Source organism: Notamacropus eugenii, chromosome 4 (assembly GCF_028372415.1).
Source record: "Notamacropus eugenii isolate mMacEug1 chromosome 4, mMacEug1.pri_v2, whole genome shotgun sequence".
NCBI classification, from domain to species: domain Eukaryota; kingdom Metazoa; phylum Chordata; class Mammalia; order Diprotodontia; family Macropodidae; genus Notamacropus; species Notamacropus eugenii.
Window position 1 is genome coordinate 372,830,703 of NC_092875.1, and position 16,942 is coordinate 372,847,644.

A 16,942-nucleotide genomic window follows, 5' to 3' on the forward strand; every position below is an offset into this window, starting at 1 on the left:
ATAAGTCTCATGTAAGATATATATTTAAAAATATAGGGGTTTTTTTGTATTTTTGTAGTTGCTGTTATCATCTGCATTTCACCAGAAAATATCAACAAAAATCATGATTCATGTGGTTTAGAACAATGCCTGGTTCCCTAGTACCTGGAATTTTTTCTTCAAAACTGAGTACATACAACATATGTATGTGTCCTTTCTGTGTTATTCTTCATGATCAAGCAACATCCCCAAGGCCTTATATAAACACATTCTTTTTACTCTGTGGGTAAGCAAGAAATGCAAATTGAGGAAGACAGTAATGATGATGAGTTTTAAAAATACCAATGTCAGAAAATATTTACGAATTGATTTTTTTAAATGAATAGTTTAAAAAGCAAAATGAAGCACTATTTCTATTTAATTATCATACCTTTTGAACTTTTTTCAAAATTACTTATTTCATAAAATGATCTGTTATGTTGAGAAGCTTCTCTTGAATTAAACAGTATTCATCTGTAAGCTAAGTAGAAGCAATTTTGTTTCAGCTAATTGCATGAGTTAGACTGTCATTGTTTAATACATGATGTGAGGAATTTGATTTCCTGATGAAAATGCAATGAACTTTTGAAAACATAAGACAGAATACAAAAGTATATTGAAGTGTTAAGAACTGTACAAATGTACAGCTGTAGGAGAATGATGTAAATGCAACATGAGCAAAGCTGGAAGGGTCCTTAAGATGTATAGATAAAGCTGAGCAGTGCAGAATGGAGTAGCTGGGAATGGTCAGTAAGCATCAATTCATATCAACCCCTAGCAAACTTACTAGTTTCCAATAAGGCCAGAAGAGATATTCATAGGTCCACTCAATCCTAACCAATATGTACTCAGAAAGTAAGGCTAAAAAAAAAAATTGACTTAATGTGTTTTAAATACACAAAGAACTGACTCATAGTGTAGGATAATGGAAAAGACTTTTCCTTTATTCTATGAACAAGAGCATTCGTTACTTGAATTTAAAGGGAAGATGAGAGTTTAAGATATTTTCTGGGAAATTATAAGTTCCTTGATAATTATTTAGAAATTGCTAAATCAACATGGCGGCATGTCAGTTTTAATGATACATGGCACCCTGTCATCACATTCTTACTTTCATAAACTCAGATGTCAAGTGTGATATACACAGTCTTCATTTCTCAGAGACTAAGATAGAAAGTTCAAAGAATTTTCATCTAGAAAATATAAGATGACAGCCAGTCCCTTTTTTAGCCGCGCATCTAATTTTCAGTTCAGCATTTTATGACGATATCAGAACTGTCATAATTTTTCTGCAAAGCATGACCCTTTCCATGACTCTTTAAATTGTAGATCACATTCATTTGATTTGAAAATATCATCCTTCATATGAAAATAGATCTCAAAGTATTCTATGCTGATCTGAATATAAAATAATGAAAAAATACTGAGAAAAATGGAAGTAACTCAGATGCTGGGAATGAAATATTTTATAGGCAAATATTTAATGAAAAGTTCACTAGACTAGGAGTTAGAAGACCTGGATTTTAGACCTAGTTCTGCTATAGACTAGGTTTCTGATCTGAGATAATTTATTTCCCTTCCCTGAACCTCAATTTCCTCATCTATAAAATTGGAGCACAAAATTTCCAAGTTCCTTTCTTCCTCTAACACTAGGATTTTAGGTAAAATCAAACTCATAGACACACTCACCTCTTCTCTAAAAAAAAAAAAAAAAAAAAAGTAACAATACAAACAAGTTACTGCATAAAATCAACCAGCCATTATGAAAAAAAAAGGACTCATAGAATAGATTGGGTGACATATTTTTCTTCTAAATTAACAACTCAATTCAAATGAATCATTATCCTCCCACCCATCCTTAACTCATTCCTATAATTATGCAATCTAAAACTTATAATCAAAGTTCATATTACTATGAAAAAGAGAATAAAATAACATGGATGCATAAGTTATATCAAATTTCCAAATTTATGATTAAACTTTCAGTGATTCTCAAATCTTTCCTGTCAGACATCACTGAGTCAGAGAGTACAAAAACAGAGAACAGTACACTGAGAACCAAAGGAGATAGAACAGAGCTCAGGAAAAGGACCTTCCTAAATCGTACCTACTATTAGAATCAAATCAAAACCAAAAAGCAAAATAAAACCAAATGGACAAAACTCTCACATATGAGACTAGTGAGATTCAGACATATATGACCATCTGAACCTCACCTTGAACTTATCCAACTCATTGATTCATTCTCACCTCCTAAATAAAACACAGGAGAGGATGGTCAAGTAAGCCAACATAAAATATACGGTTCTCTTACGGGCACTTTTTTTTTTTTTTTTAAGGAAAGCAACGTCTATGTAATCACAAGAAATTATCACTTGAAAAGCGTGGAAAACATATTTCCAGATGCTTTGCTTTTAATAGCTCATTATTTTAAATGTATCTCTTTATTTTAATTGTATCCAATTACATATATTTAAATATTCTCAACATAAATCACTTAACATCAAAATGCTTTTAAAGCATAGCTTAAGCATCAAGCACATCTTTTGTCAGCAAATTTAAATAGATTCTATACTGAGCAGTCCAGAATATACAATATGAAACCCACATTCAACTAGATATAATAATTTATTTTTTAAAGCGAGCACAAAAATTTTATGTTAAATTGATCTGTTGGTAGGATTTTATAAAACAATATAGTGGGGAGAAAGAAAAAGGGGAAAGGAAGTAAGGTTGCATAGGGGAAAAAAAAATCATTGCCCTTGTAGTCAGGAGAGATATTGGGTTTTCATTCTGCATTTGACATAAGCTAATTGTTTGAGAATGCTTTGGAAGGGGAGAAGAAAGTCACTTGATGCCTCTGAGATTTGGTTTCTTCTGTAAAATGGATATAATAACACTCATAATATCTTCCCCCATATGCTTATTGGGAAGGTCAAATGAGATAAAGGATTAAAGTGTTTAGCAAATCTTTATGCAGCTCTGAAATTATCAGGATTTATTACTGAAGTTACAAATGCACAGTCTCACAGTTGCTTGTACAGATCAAGTAGAATAGAACTCAGAAATTCAATTTAAATAACCTCCAAAAGGGTTACATTTGTTTGTTTGCTTTTGGACACTGAAAAACTGTTCTTTATTGATACCAGTGCAAGAGATGAAAGAGTGTGACATAAGTATTAACTGTAGAGGAATTGAACATTACTGAATAAAGACTGCAAGATGCTACTGGTGAAATCAGGTCTATTCTATACAATATACAGAAATGACATAGTCATTAGAGATTCTGCTGTGCTATAATTAAAGAGACCCGACTGTTTCATAAATTTACTAAGATTCTAGACACATCTGGAGAACCAGAAGTATAAATGTGGCAAAAGTGAAACTGGAAGAAACCACTTAATGGCAGTCCTTTAGCCTGGAAAAGAGAGTTCTCTCAGTAATATATATAGCTATAGATATAGATATAGACAGATATAGCTATAGATATATGTATCTATATATAGAGATCTATCTATCTATCTACCTCTCTCTCTCTCTCTCTCTCTCTCTCTCTATATATATATATATATATATATATATATATATATATGCTGATCTGGATGATTAAATGTTTCATACATAGTAGACCCTCCTTGAGTAGGATAAACCTAAATTATGCCTTATACCTTTATCCTAGTTCTCTTTTTTCCACTTTATCTCCTCTCATTCTCTTCTTTGTTTTAAATTAATTTATTTGTTTTCAGTTTTCAACAATTGCCACCATAAGTTTTAAATTTCTCCCCTCTTCTCCCCTCCCTCTCCAAGATGGCATGCAATCTTATATGGGGTCTACACATACATTTTTATTAAACACATTTTCACCTTAGTCACGTTGCATAGAAGAATTAAAACAAATGGGAGAAACTATGAGGGAAAACAAAACATAACAAAAGAAAAAATCGTCTGCTTCATTCTGCATTCCGACTCTGTAGTTCTTTCTCTGGATGTAGATGGCATTTTGCTTCAAGAGTCCTTTGGATATGTTTTAGGTCTTTACATTGCTGTGAAGAGCTAACTCTATCAGAAACAGTCCTCACACACTATGGCTCTTCCTGTGTATAATGTTCTCCTGGTTCTGCTACTTTCACTTAGCATTAGTTCACTTAAGTTTTTCCAGGTTTTTCTAAATTCTGCCTGTTCATCATTGCTTATTGCACAATAGTATTCCACAAAATGGTCGCATTTGTATGCCAACATCTTGTCCTTAAATTTAAAAATAAAAGAAACCCTTTAAATATATTCTGTCAGAATTCTGGTTCTGTCTTAATGAAACCCATTCGATCTTTACAATTTTGCTTTTTAAAGCTTCTTGGGAAGAAAATTCCTTTAATTTTCATTAGCTGTATAGAACAAACCAAGGACATTACTATAAGTTAAAAGGATCATATTTGCAAAACCTGTCAATTGACAGAAAAGAAGGGAAATTCAGAAACTCACTCAGGACCATTCAAAATCATTAGTACTATTTATCCTGACTTTTCCTCTTTTTCTTTTTCATAAAGTGGCGAGGTGGGGATTTGGACAAGACAGTATCTAAGCCCCTTTCCAACTCTAAATCCCAAGAGCTTATGAATAAAAACTACATGTCTACTGCAACAGGAACTAATTTTATTGACTTTTTCTGCCTTAAAATAATTAAAGCAAGTTTCTCAAGCACTAAACTTCTGGCAATTATCTATAATGGAGCTGTAGTTTGGTTGACCTACTCATCACAAGTCACACTTCACTAATTTTGAAGCACCCTAAATGCTTCTTTACATAAATCTGTTAATGACAATACTCTGCCCCTAAATTTTTCAGTGGTTCCTTATTGCCTCCCAAGGAAGGTACAATCTCTTTCTTTTCCTTGGCATTCAATGTCAGTCCTGATTTTGAACTATCCTACCATTCTAAACTTTTCACTTTATTTTCTACATATTCTATAATTCAGTTAAATTATACAGCATTTTTTTTCCTTCTCATGTATAGAGAAGATCTCTTCCATCTGAGGGTAATGTTTCATTGTTATTGTTGTTTTTCCTGTTCCTTACTCCCAAAATATTTCATTTCCTTCTGATGGGGTACTTAGGTGCCTGTGCTTGGACCCCACTTCCAAGATCACATTTCTCCCTAGCCTCAAAACACTATGCCCGACAGTTTTCTATCCATCCCAAGGACACTATGCCTAGCAATAAGTCATGAGTGGGCCCCAGTGAGGTAAACTGTCTTTCCCTGTGACAAGAACAAGCTCACTTCTGCAGAATTTCCTTTGTAGGAACAGGACTATCTTGTACCAGCACAATTATGATGTACCGATTCCCACAGTTGATCATATGTAATCCAGAGGTCAAGCTATAGACATCAACTCTCAAAACTATTTTGCTGCAGATATAACAGACCAAAATATACCTCATAGGAACTCCAGTCCCTCAGAGTTTTCAGAAGTGAATGATGTCTGTAATCAAGGTTGTATGGTATAACCTAATTAGCATCCTAACTATATAATCCACTACTTTTCCTATATAAGCTTTAGCATCATTCCTATTAGGTTGCAAGTTCCCTAAGGAGCTCTGCCTGCCATATCAGCATTACAATAAACCTTTGCCAACTTAACTTAAAGAATACTTGAGTCCATGAATTCACTCCAGATGACTTTCTCCTGAACTTCAGTCCTTGAGGATTCCCTGAACACCTTGAACTACATTAATTCCTGCTCTTATCTGTACAGTTCTTCCATGCAGTCTTCCCTTACAGGGTCTGCCTGGAATCAGGAAGTTTAAATCTAATTTTAAATCTGGCCCCAGACACATACTGGCTGAGTGATCCTGGGCAAGTCACCTAAAATCTGTCATCCTCTGTTTCCTCAAATGAAGAATCAGGATCACAATAGCACCTGTTTCTTAGGCTTGTTCTAATGAGAATCAAATATGGTAGTATTTCCAAAACTGAGTTCCTCTCCTTCCTTTCCTAAGTGAGTAATTAACTCCTTTGGATCTCAAATAGAATTCTGTTTTGTACTGAAGAGTATGTTGGCTAATATCAAATTCTTGGTTGTGAAGATAGAGACTGAACTATCCATATTTATATATGTATATTATATGTAGGGTATATGTACATATGTTTGTATATTACATATATGTGCATATGTACATGTACATATATATTGCAAATATATGTGTATATATTCTAGATATATCTATTCTCCCCACCCCCAGCTTCCTTTTGTGTCTTTTATTTACCCATTAACCATTATAAGTTCCTTGAGGACAAGGGAACAGGGATTATTTGTTTTTATTTGTATGTCTTTCTCTAGCATTTAGCACAAAGTCCTCTACATAGTAAGTGCTAAATAATGCTTGTTGATTGATTGACTGAATGAATGAATGGATAAGTGTTTACTATGTGCAAAGCACTTTTGCTAAGTGCTGGAGAGACAAGCAATCTCAAGAATAGTCACAACAAGACAATCTCTGCTATCAAGCAGATAATATTCACATAGGAGCATATAACTCATATAGGTGATTTCAGCTCTAAATATAATGAAAAGGTCCTGTGGTATTGCATCTTCTTTAATGTCGCTTGGTATCATAATGATACTTCCAATGCCATTGATAAAATCATAACTATTTTGATGTTGAACCATTTGATAGCGGCAAGGATTTCAGGGACAAGAATTTTCATTTGGTAGGTGTAGATGAGGAGTTAGAGACAGCATCACCTGTAGAGGCAGCTGACAATTCATGCAACTACAAGAGTGGCCTAGACCTTTTAGACAAGATGTTAGGTAGTAATAGGAAGCAGGCTTGGTGGTGTGGAAAGCATTACTCTTTCAGGGGCTTTTGAATTTACCTGCCTGTGAGTGACTGCCTATGTCACATCGCGCAACTGTCCTGCAGCCTTGGTTCTGAACACACAACATGCGCACTTTGCACTGCACGTGCCATCACACCACTCAACTCCAAAGAACGCTGCCAGAAACACCTTGGCTCAGAATTGAGACTACTGAATGTTATGAACTGCAGTGTTTTTATGTAGATACAAAATTCATTAAATGAAATTTGGCTTGGGATTAGGACAGATTTTCCACCAATTTCTGAAATGGCCTTAAACATACTTCTGTTATTTTCTTACTACATATTTAAGAAAAGCATTGCCGATTATAAAATCAAAATATAGATCCATTCTGAAAAATATTGAAAATGCTCTATATGTCCTGCAGCATCAAATATTCCACTGAGATTTAATTCTCTATCTAAAAATAAATAAGCACATTCATCTCATTATTATGAAAATTTGTTTTTAGCTTTAATAAATGGTAAAATTATATTATATCAAAGAATTGCTTTAAAATAAATTTCATTATGATTTATTATCACTAAATGTTTGATTTGTATATCTAGTTAATATAGGTATTAAATAATATACCAGGGGTTGCATAAAAATTTATTGAACAAAAAGGGAGTGTGAGAGGAAAAAGTTAAAAAACGTCCTGGATTAATGGTTAGTGTTGACGATCACAGCAATTCTCCACAAAGTTTACTTCCTTCAGTGATGGAGTCCAGGCTAGACTGTCATTCTTGTAACTCTTGGAATCAGTCAAGAAGCATTAATTAATATAATGTACTAAGAGCTGGGGATACATAAAATGTAAAAATATTCAACTAGTGTAGTGCTACATTTTACCAGGATTTTGGGTCCTAGAATCTCTATTAGAGGAGTTTGGTTCTGTTTCTTTTAAAAAAAAATTAAATATGTTTTTACTGATGTCTTTTTTTATATATTATCAAAATTATTCCTGGTGTCCTCCCTCCTATTGTGTTATACAAAATACACATTTTGTATAACACAATATTTTTCTATTAGAGTTTGAAGGAAGATACTGGTAGAACTGGTAGTGGTGAATTGACCTACTTGGAACATGCCATTTACCATTTCTCTTTCAGGATGATCCTCAGGTTGTGAACTTGGATGCTGGGGAAGAGGCTTTCTCAACAGTAATAGCAAAATTCAGAAATTCTATTAAACTGAGAATTAATATGCAGTGCTCTTCTGCTTGAGTTTTTCTTTTCAATTCTGAAGCACAAATTCTAGAAATTTCTTTCAACCCTACCAGAATAGAGATTGAGTATGAACTAAAATTCAGATAGGAAACAAGTGGATGAAGTGTACCTATCATTAAGATTAGAACACGCACTTGCATAGAAAAACTATAGAGCTTGTCCACCAATATTCAGATCTGGTGCGAACAGTACTGATGGACCCTGAGCTGGGCCAACAGTTACACAAGAAGAAGAAAGTGATTGTTTTTAGGAAATAGAAAAACTCCTTTAATGACCCCGGTCTTCTTGTAAAATGAATTACACTTATTTTTAGGTCCCATATTCTACTGGTGCTGTTATATGTCAGCAAAATATATAATAGTTGAAGAAGATTTAAAAAAATATATATCACATAGAGACCAATGGAAAGGTGTGTATTGGGCATGAGAAAAGAAATATAACCAATGGGGAGGATGGCTCAAGAACTGGGTAAAAAGATGACATGAAGGAACTGTAGGACAAGAAGAGAATATAGAATTATCATGTGACAAGGGACAATAGATGAGAAAACCGGTTGTTCCACGAGTCCTTTTTAGGTCAAGGGAAATAAAGGAAGGCTTCAAGCATGATGAACAGTAAACTTGTAGGAAAACAAAGATATTGGGAAGCGATGGTTAGATTGCAATCTATACCACTGAAGAGAATATTCAAATTGATGGGGAATGGATGCATTTGAAAATTGAGAATTTCAATATACGTTATATTATCCATATACAAATGTACATATATATTAAAAGCATACATTTTTACCTTGTCAACATTCTCATCTTAATTCTTAGATCAATTTTTATGTAAATAATTGAATAATTTTAGGAATAATTTCAGTAGCCACAAATCAAATATCACTGAATAAATGGAAGTACAAATAAACTGACCACAAAAACTTCCCTAAAGCAATGCAGAACAGGGTATGAGAGGATTATAAATTGTGTGCAAAAAGAAGCAAGTAGAAGGAAAGGGATATTTTCACATGGACATGTCAGGGTAGAACCTTTCTTGAAGGCGGTGGCCTTTAAATTTAAAGAATGAGTAGAATTTTAAGGTCAGCCTTATGGGAGGCAGAAGAAAAGAGACAAAGACTAAGGAGAGAGCAATGTGAGCAAAGGGACCAGTGGCAAAAATGTACTGCATTTGTGCAAGGATGAGAAATGAATTCTCAAATTAAAATTATAAAAGACTGCTGATAATGCTTCATATTTTTAGCCAAATTATTAGTAATAATGCATTAACTATGCTGCATTAACTTTCATGAAAATAATGTTGTATATAATTTAAATTTTAAATTATATAATGCCCAATTAGCTTGGATTTCATTTAATGTAAAAAAATGTAACTTGCTTACTGAGTTTTGTACAGAGCTATATCCTTTGGAAACAAAGGAAACCTTCGCTGAGAAGTAATCTGAAAAATATTCTCTTGTTTTTTTTTTTTCTTTGTTGTAATCCCTCAATTATTTGCAAAGTCCTCCAGCCAGTCTCACCAATCCATGATATCCCTGTGTGCTAGACTGCATATTGGATCTGATTTTGCTGCCAAGTTTTGAAAAGAAAAATCTATTGACCACTCATTACGTTATTTATCTTTCTGTTTATAAAATGGACTAAACATTCTAGCTTCAGGGGTGCACAGTCATCTTTGTAGTGAACAAAACATATTGACCAACATTATCAAAACAAAATCTTATCATAAAGCCAGCTCCTAACTAATGAAAGGCCAAGAAAAACATCAAATGCAGAAGAAGAGACATTACTTCTCCACAGAAAATCAAACTTAAGGCCTTCATCAATAGCCCAGGCAAATATAGTCATAGTGTATATAGATTTCTAACTTAGGGTTTAGAAAGGAGTATCTAAGTTTTCAAGAATATTGGAGATAGTAACTTAAAATAATATATTTCAAATAAAGGAGTTCTTCAATACTGGATTTGCCTTTATATGTAATAATCTGCTACAGATGACAGTACTCCATTGGACTTTTTAAAAATAAATATAAATATTGTTTTGAGTTATTATTCTTTAGTTCCCATTGCTTTCATGGGATACTTAGTAGGGAAAAGAGATATACTTTCTTGAAGATTAAATATTTTCGAGAATTTCAAAGACCTATAGCAACATCAAGGAAAACAGAATGAGGAAAATCAGATTTTCTTTTTCATTTTCCTATCTTTTTAATCCATTATTTCTTATTTTGACATGAAACAGTAAAATTGAATACAACTAATCATGTGTAAATTATGTGATGTTGGGAAATAAGGTGAGCAAAGTGGAGAAATCCCCAGGATTTGAATGTAAGTCATACTTGGGGATTTCTTTTGTTATGTAACTGTAAACAATTCACTTTTCCTTTCTCCTCCTCTCTTATCTGAAAAATGGGAATTCTGGCCTACATGGTCTCTAAAGTCCCTTCCTACTTTAAATCTAATATCTATGAAAAGAACATATAATTGAATCCTGGACTATTCCTGCACACTCTTTTAAATAGTGGCTAAGGGGTCTGCCTACAGCAGGATTGAGAGGAATCATGGTGTTTCTATTCTGGTTAATTTATTAACATGTGATTGATAAAATACCTTTCATAAGACTAGAATTTTAGATTTAGATTTAAGATAAGGACTTTAGATTTAGATAGGTCTCTATCTCTATCAGAAAACCCATGAAAAAGAAAAGAATTTGAGTTACCATTAGCCTTATTCCAACTTTTTGATATCAGCATGGAAGAAGTTTATTCTAATAGGATAAGCAAGAATCTTTTTTTTGACCTACTCATTAGTGTCTTGGATGATCACAGATTTAGAGGTAGGAGAGACATTTCACCCCCAATTTTTATGAATGAGGAAAATGGGACCTAGTGATTACGCAGATAGTAAAAGTAACAAGGTCATGTTTCAAGTCCTTGTCTTCTAACTAAAAGTCTGGTACCCATCTAACTATTCCACCTGGCACAGATGCCATCCTTACCCAACTGGTATGGGGGTAGATGGAAAACTGGGAAGGAAAGATACCTAATAGCTGTATTGATAATGAATTTTTTATTTTAGTATAATCAACTGCTTCTGATTGAATAATGTGATTAAGGAAGATCTTCCCCACCCATTAATGGGCCTGGGAAGATTTGTAGAAAGGCCCACACATTTTGTTAATGAGGCACTGGTTCTCAAGGGTTGTGATGCCCTCTAGCTTTAATAAGTGTATAAAGACTCTGAGATGATGTTTTACTTTGGGGCTGACTGATCAGAAGTATTTGTTTGGCCAGACCAGATTCTGGGCAAATGCTAAGCTCCTCCTTCCCCTTTGAAAACCCAGGTGTTGGTGCTTCTCTCTCTGGTAATTGTGTGTATGGTCAGGCAGTTGCATCTGTCTGTTGATTTATGATGCATGCATTACTTACTGTCAAACAGTTTGGAAACTCTGTCTGTTGATTTAGATTTCTCTGTATTTTCTCTGAATTTCAGAGTTCTGGCTTATTAACCTGAACTAAGTGAACGATAAATGTGATTGACTAAAGTGATTGTTGACCCCTCAAAAGTTACTTTCCTTTTAGAAAACAGATCTAAGAACCTGTGACAGCAGGCCAACCTGTATATGTCAGGGTGCATACTGTTAGGCAACAGAGTGGATATTCAAGAAGCTTGAAAGGTTAGTTCAGTGGGCTGCAGCCCACTGAATTTTATTTTATTTTATGCATTAAATTTATTTATTAAATTTATTATTATTATTATTTATTATTATTATTTATTAAAATTTATTTTATTTAATTCATTAAATACAATGCAATTTCTTTGAATCACTTCTTTGATGAAAAACCTCATAAAACAAAAGTAAAACTGAATAAAGAACAATGAAAAGTCATAGTCCTAGGTTCAAAAGCCTTAATAGTTCAACATACAGAAAACAAACAGTAGAACTAATCCATATGATGGTCCATATTTAAAAAAAAAAAAGGAACAAACAAGGCTGGAAACAGGATTTTAGTTATCTGATTTATATGAGTCGTAATCTAAAAAACAAAGAGTGGAGTGTTAAATTGTATTACATAGTGTAGAGGGCAGGTGCCACAACAGTTCCCTGTATTCTGCCTTGGTCAGACTACATCTGGATCATTATCTTCAGTTATAGATACCACACTTAATGAAAGACACTGACAGTCTGTGGTAAATCTAGAGGAAGGTGAAGAGGACAGGGAAGGAATTCAAAATGATGCCTCTTGACGCCTTGCTGAAAGAACTGGGGAAGCTGAGCTTGGAACAAAAAAGACTTTAAAATAATTCAAAGAATGTAATGGAAAAGAAGGATCAGACTTTTAATGAATGCTTGGACTCAGTAGGTAGAATTTGTATCAATGGATTGACGTTTCAGAGAGATTTTGATGTGCATAAGAACAATTTTTAATAAGTAGAACTAAGACTATTTTGTGCTGCTTTGTAAGTCAGTGATTGCCCTATTCCTAGATGTTTTCAAGAAGAGGAGATGGTCATTCTTTGAGGTTGTTGAAGACATATCATAGTGGACACAATGCTGCACCAAGTTGCAGGAAGACCTGAGTTGAAATCTGACCTCAAACACTTACTAAGTGTGTGACCATGGGCAAGTCATTCAACCTCAGTCTGTTTCAGTTTTTACAATTGTAAAATAGGGATAATAATAATGTTACCTCCTGGGCTCACTGTGGAGACCAAATGATATAATATTTGCAAATCACTTTGGAAACCTTAAACCTTTGTATAAACATTAGCTATATAATTGAAATACAGATTGATCGTTATGATCTCAGAGGGTCCTTACAATTCTAAAATTCTATGATTGTCTGAGTTCTAATTTCAGTTTTTACTTTCACCCACTATGCAATAATGAATACATCTGCACTGAAATCCTAGTCAGAAGAGTAACTAGGGCACGACCATATCAGCACTATTCCAGGGCGCTGAAATTCAGATGGGAATTGGAGGCACCTGGTTTCCTTTCCTAATATGGACACATTTAGAGTCAGAGCACATTCCTTACTTTGAATTCTAGCCCTGATAAGACCAACAACATAGGGGAAATCACTTAGCCTCTCTGGTCCTCAGTTTCCTCTTCTGTAAAATGAGAGCATTGTATGAGATGACCTCTAAAATCTTTTCCAGTTTTAATCTATGAACTGGTCAATAAACATTTATTAAACACCTACTATGTGGCAGGTACTGTGCTATGTGCTGATGATACAAAGAAAGGCAAAAGACAGTGTATTCTCACAGATCTCACCATCTAATGGGGAAAGTAAAATAAATACAGAAACAAATAAATAAATGAAATAATAAGTTATGTGCAGGATAAATAAATAACTAAAATATGGAAATCATTAGAATTTAGAGGGTTGAAAAAGATTTCCTTAAATTTATGACTCTATTATGATCCAATGATTCAATGGTAGTAAGAATAATTAATTAAAATGGAGAGCTTTGTTGCTTCCCACCTTTCATATTTAGGAACATATGTCAGCTGAACATCTCCCTAGCTACTTCAAACAGCTCAAAACGCCTTTCCCAGTAGTGACCTAGAAGTGTTATGGTTACTCTGCCAGCCTCAGATCAGTATCCTGAGATCTACACCCCTTCTGTAAGTGTCAACATTGCCAGTTACAACTCTGATTCTAGAATTGTTTTCTGGGATAAATTTGAATGCCTAGGTCCTAGGGGAAATAGAGAGATAGGGATGATGCTGAGATAGCCCTCCCCCATCAAAATCCTCCTTATTCCACACACGTACATCTTGGTACTGGAAAGTACATTACTTAGAACATGTAAGTTGCAAAATAACAATAAAAAGAGTGTTTACTTGTACAAAATAATTGGTGCATAACTGATATGGTGCTTGTGGGGGGAATTAGTACAGGTATCACTATGAACAATTTGTAAATGTCATAAAGATTTTGTTTCCCTAATATTCAGAGTTTGGAATCAAACTCAGGTCTCCTGCCTATAATTAATTTTTCTTCCACTGTACCAGAATTTGTAGCTCCATTTGAAGTATCACTTTTTAAGTATCACTGGACTGTGCTTATTTTGTATTAAAGGTAAACACTGCACTGAAGAAAGGTAAATTACCTAATTGTTTAATAACATTCCTTTGAGACGGCAAAAGAAAATCTGAAGATTTTTCTCCTACAAATTCATTATTTTTAAAACATAAAATGCATCAGCATTTTAAATACTATTCTATCATTGGCATAGGGCACATGAGTGTATTCATAGAATACTCTCTTCAGAAATTCAACACAAAATACTTAAAATTTTGGAATCCAATGTCATTTGTTATGAATTCTGATTTGTTAGCTTCAAATAAATTTAATTCCATATGTTATTAGATGTGTTAGAGGGCTAACATGTGATTTAGAAAAGGAAGGGAAAATATAATAAATAAGTATAGTTTACATAACAATAGTTCTCACAAAACATTAATCTGAAAATTAATCCTGGAATCATGGAATTAAGAGTTCAAAAATAATTTATTTATATAGGGAACAACAAGGAAAAATGAGAAATATTCTATGAGATAGCTTTTGTGGTAGTGAGATACCATGGGCAATGACCCATTGTGTCTAATCTTTTTTCTGAGTTGGCAGCATCCTGTGCTAGGAAAACCATCTCTTAAAAGTCATTGTTTTTCACCCCATCCACTCCTCACAATCATGTTCTGCTCAATTGAAATACCCATAACTTACTTTTCCCACATATTGAGGATCTGGTCCCATGTGTTCTTCTAAAACGAAGAATTGGTTCCACACCCATCCACGTTTGGGGCGATGGTGGACTTCTGTTTCACCCTCTATATGTTTGGTTTGGTTTCTGGTCACCTTAATGGAGCTGTGGTGAGCAGCCCCATAACACCTCTGCACAAAACAGAGACAAACTAGGACTGGGCAGATGCAAGATGTACTCGTAATTCTCATTGTAGGATAACTTTCCAGTTCAAGGATTTTCTTTCTTTCCCTTATCAACTGTAATCCCTTATTGGGCACTGAAGGAGGAAGGCGAAGCCTTGTTTGGAAAAACAGTCCAAAGTGAGGTTTTTAGCTTGTCCATGTTTAACTACCCATTAGGGAAAGTTCAAACCATATTTACATCCTGAAACAGTATTTAAAGAATGAAGTAGTAGGTGTCTGTTTCCAAGTCTTCACAGTGGATATCCACATCCAACCATTTTCTACCTAATGGAGGGAGAAAAGAAAAAAAAAAGTTACTTATATCATTAAACAGGATCATTTAAGATATTGACCTGAGCATAGATTGTGCTCTTTCCTTAACCAAATATTATTTTAATCCTTTTGGAAGGTTAATCACTTTTGTACATGCATGTGTATGGGTCAATAATTAACTCAGTTATCTATAACTTGTAAGCACAGATGAAATAATGATAATACCACTATAGGGAGTGTCTCAATATCTGGGAAATAGTGGTGATCTTGGTATAAGTATATATAATTGTTGTATAAGACTATTGCTTTCTCTAGGTTTTTATATATACAAATATCGTCATCAACATAATTTCATTGATTGGGCTCAGATGGCTCAGAGTAAATGTAAATAGCAATTGTTCTGTTTTGTCCAGAAACCTTGAGGGTCTTCCTCTCCCAGACTGTTTTTTTGTTTGTTTGTTTTGTTTTGTTTTGTTAAAAGAGACCACTGAAAGACCTTAGCTTAATAAGGCTCCCACTGCATCTGGAGCCATCTCAAGTTGTCTCGATCTATATCTTGGCACTGGCCCCAGATGAATCTAGAGAAGAAAGTGAAGCTAATTTCCCTGCATAGTCCTCACTCGTTTAAATCCAATTCACTTGCAAGTCATGGTATCACTTTCCTGAAATCATGGTCCTCTTAGGGAACTAAGGACAAACAACCAAGACAATCACATATATCATCACCAACATCATTTACCAAGTATTCAGACATTCTTTATGGTATATATTAACACTGTTTTAGTCATCTTTATCAACCCACAGACAATAAAGAGTTAATTATCTCTATATACATAGGCATGTACATATATGTAAACAAAAGTTGAAGATTATTTTTTGTGATCTTGGAGCCATTTTGTTTTTCATTCCAAATGTAACTTTGGTTTGTGATACACATTTGTGTATTCTTGTATAGTTTCAACAAACATGTATGTATGTATACAGCATTATCTACATGAAACTCCACCCCCTGCCAAATCTACTATGCCTTATTAATTTCTTCCCACTCCCAAGTTTATGGGATTGAACATTAAAAAGTCTTTCACAACAACTGAAGCTTATGGAGTCAAGTGGAAGAGTAAAAGAAGAAAGTCAGAGGCACACACACACACACACACACACACACACAGTTTTGTTTTTGATTTTGTTTCTTTTTTTGTCTGTTTCTTGTTTTTGTTTTCAATTTCTCTGCTATGTTTGGTACACACAAACTATCACCTGAATAAGGTCTTTAAAATTCCTTAGACTATAAATCCTCTTTCATCCTATAGACATATTTCATATGTACAGAGATAAAGTCCTGGTGATATGAACTGAATGAAATAATTTGCAATCAAAATTCTTGTCATGTTTTTTGTATAGACCCACCAACTACCAAAACTGTCAATTAAACATTATTCTTTTTGGGGGGGGGTGGTGGTAGTAATAAACTGTTATTCATTTTTCTTCAGCATATTTTATCATTTATACAGAGGAGTTGGGGCAAAACTTAATACAATTCTGTGGTGGTTGCTACCCACTCTGTGGACTGGGCAGTTGCAAACATGACCCTATTATTCAATATCAGGCTAATCATTTCAATATTCAGTAGG

The 16,942-nt window shown here is 34.0% G+C and overlaps 1 protein-coding gene across 1 annotated transcript in view; it reads right to left on the reverse strand.

Moving 5' to 3' along the window:
- The window catches only part of CDH18 (cadherin 18), a 673,500-nt gene that overhangs the window by 401,615 nt on the left and 254,943 nt on the right, over positions 1 to 16,942 (reverse strand). The window contains exon 3 of the mRNA XM_072605468.1: positions 14,838 to 15,323. Coding sequence (XP_072461569.1) covers positions 14,838 to 15,065 — 228 coding nt within the window. The 5' untranslated portion in view covers positions 15,066 to 15,323. The remainder of the gene's footprint in view (positions 1 to 14,837; positions 15,324 to 16,942) is intronic.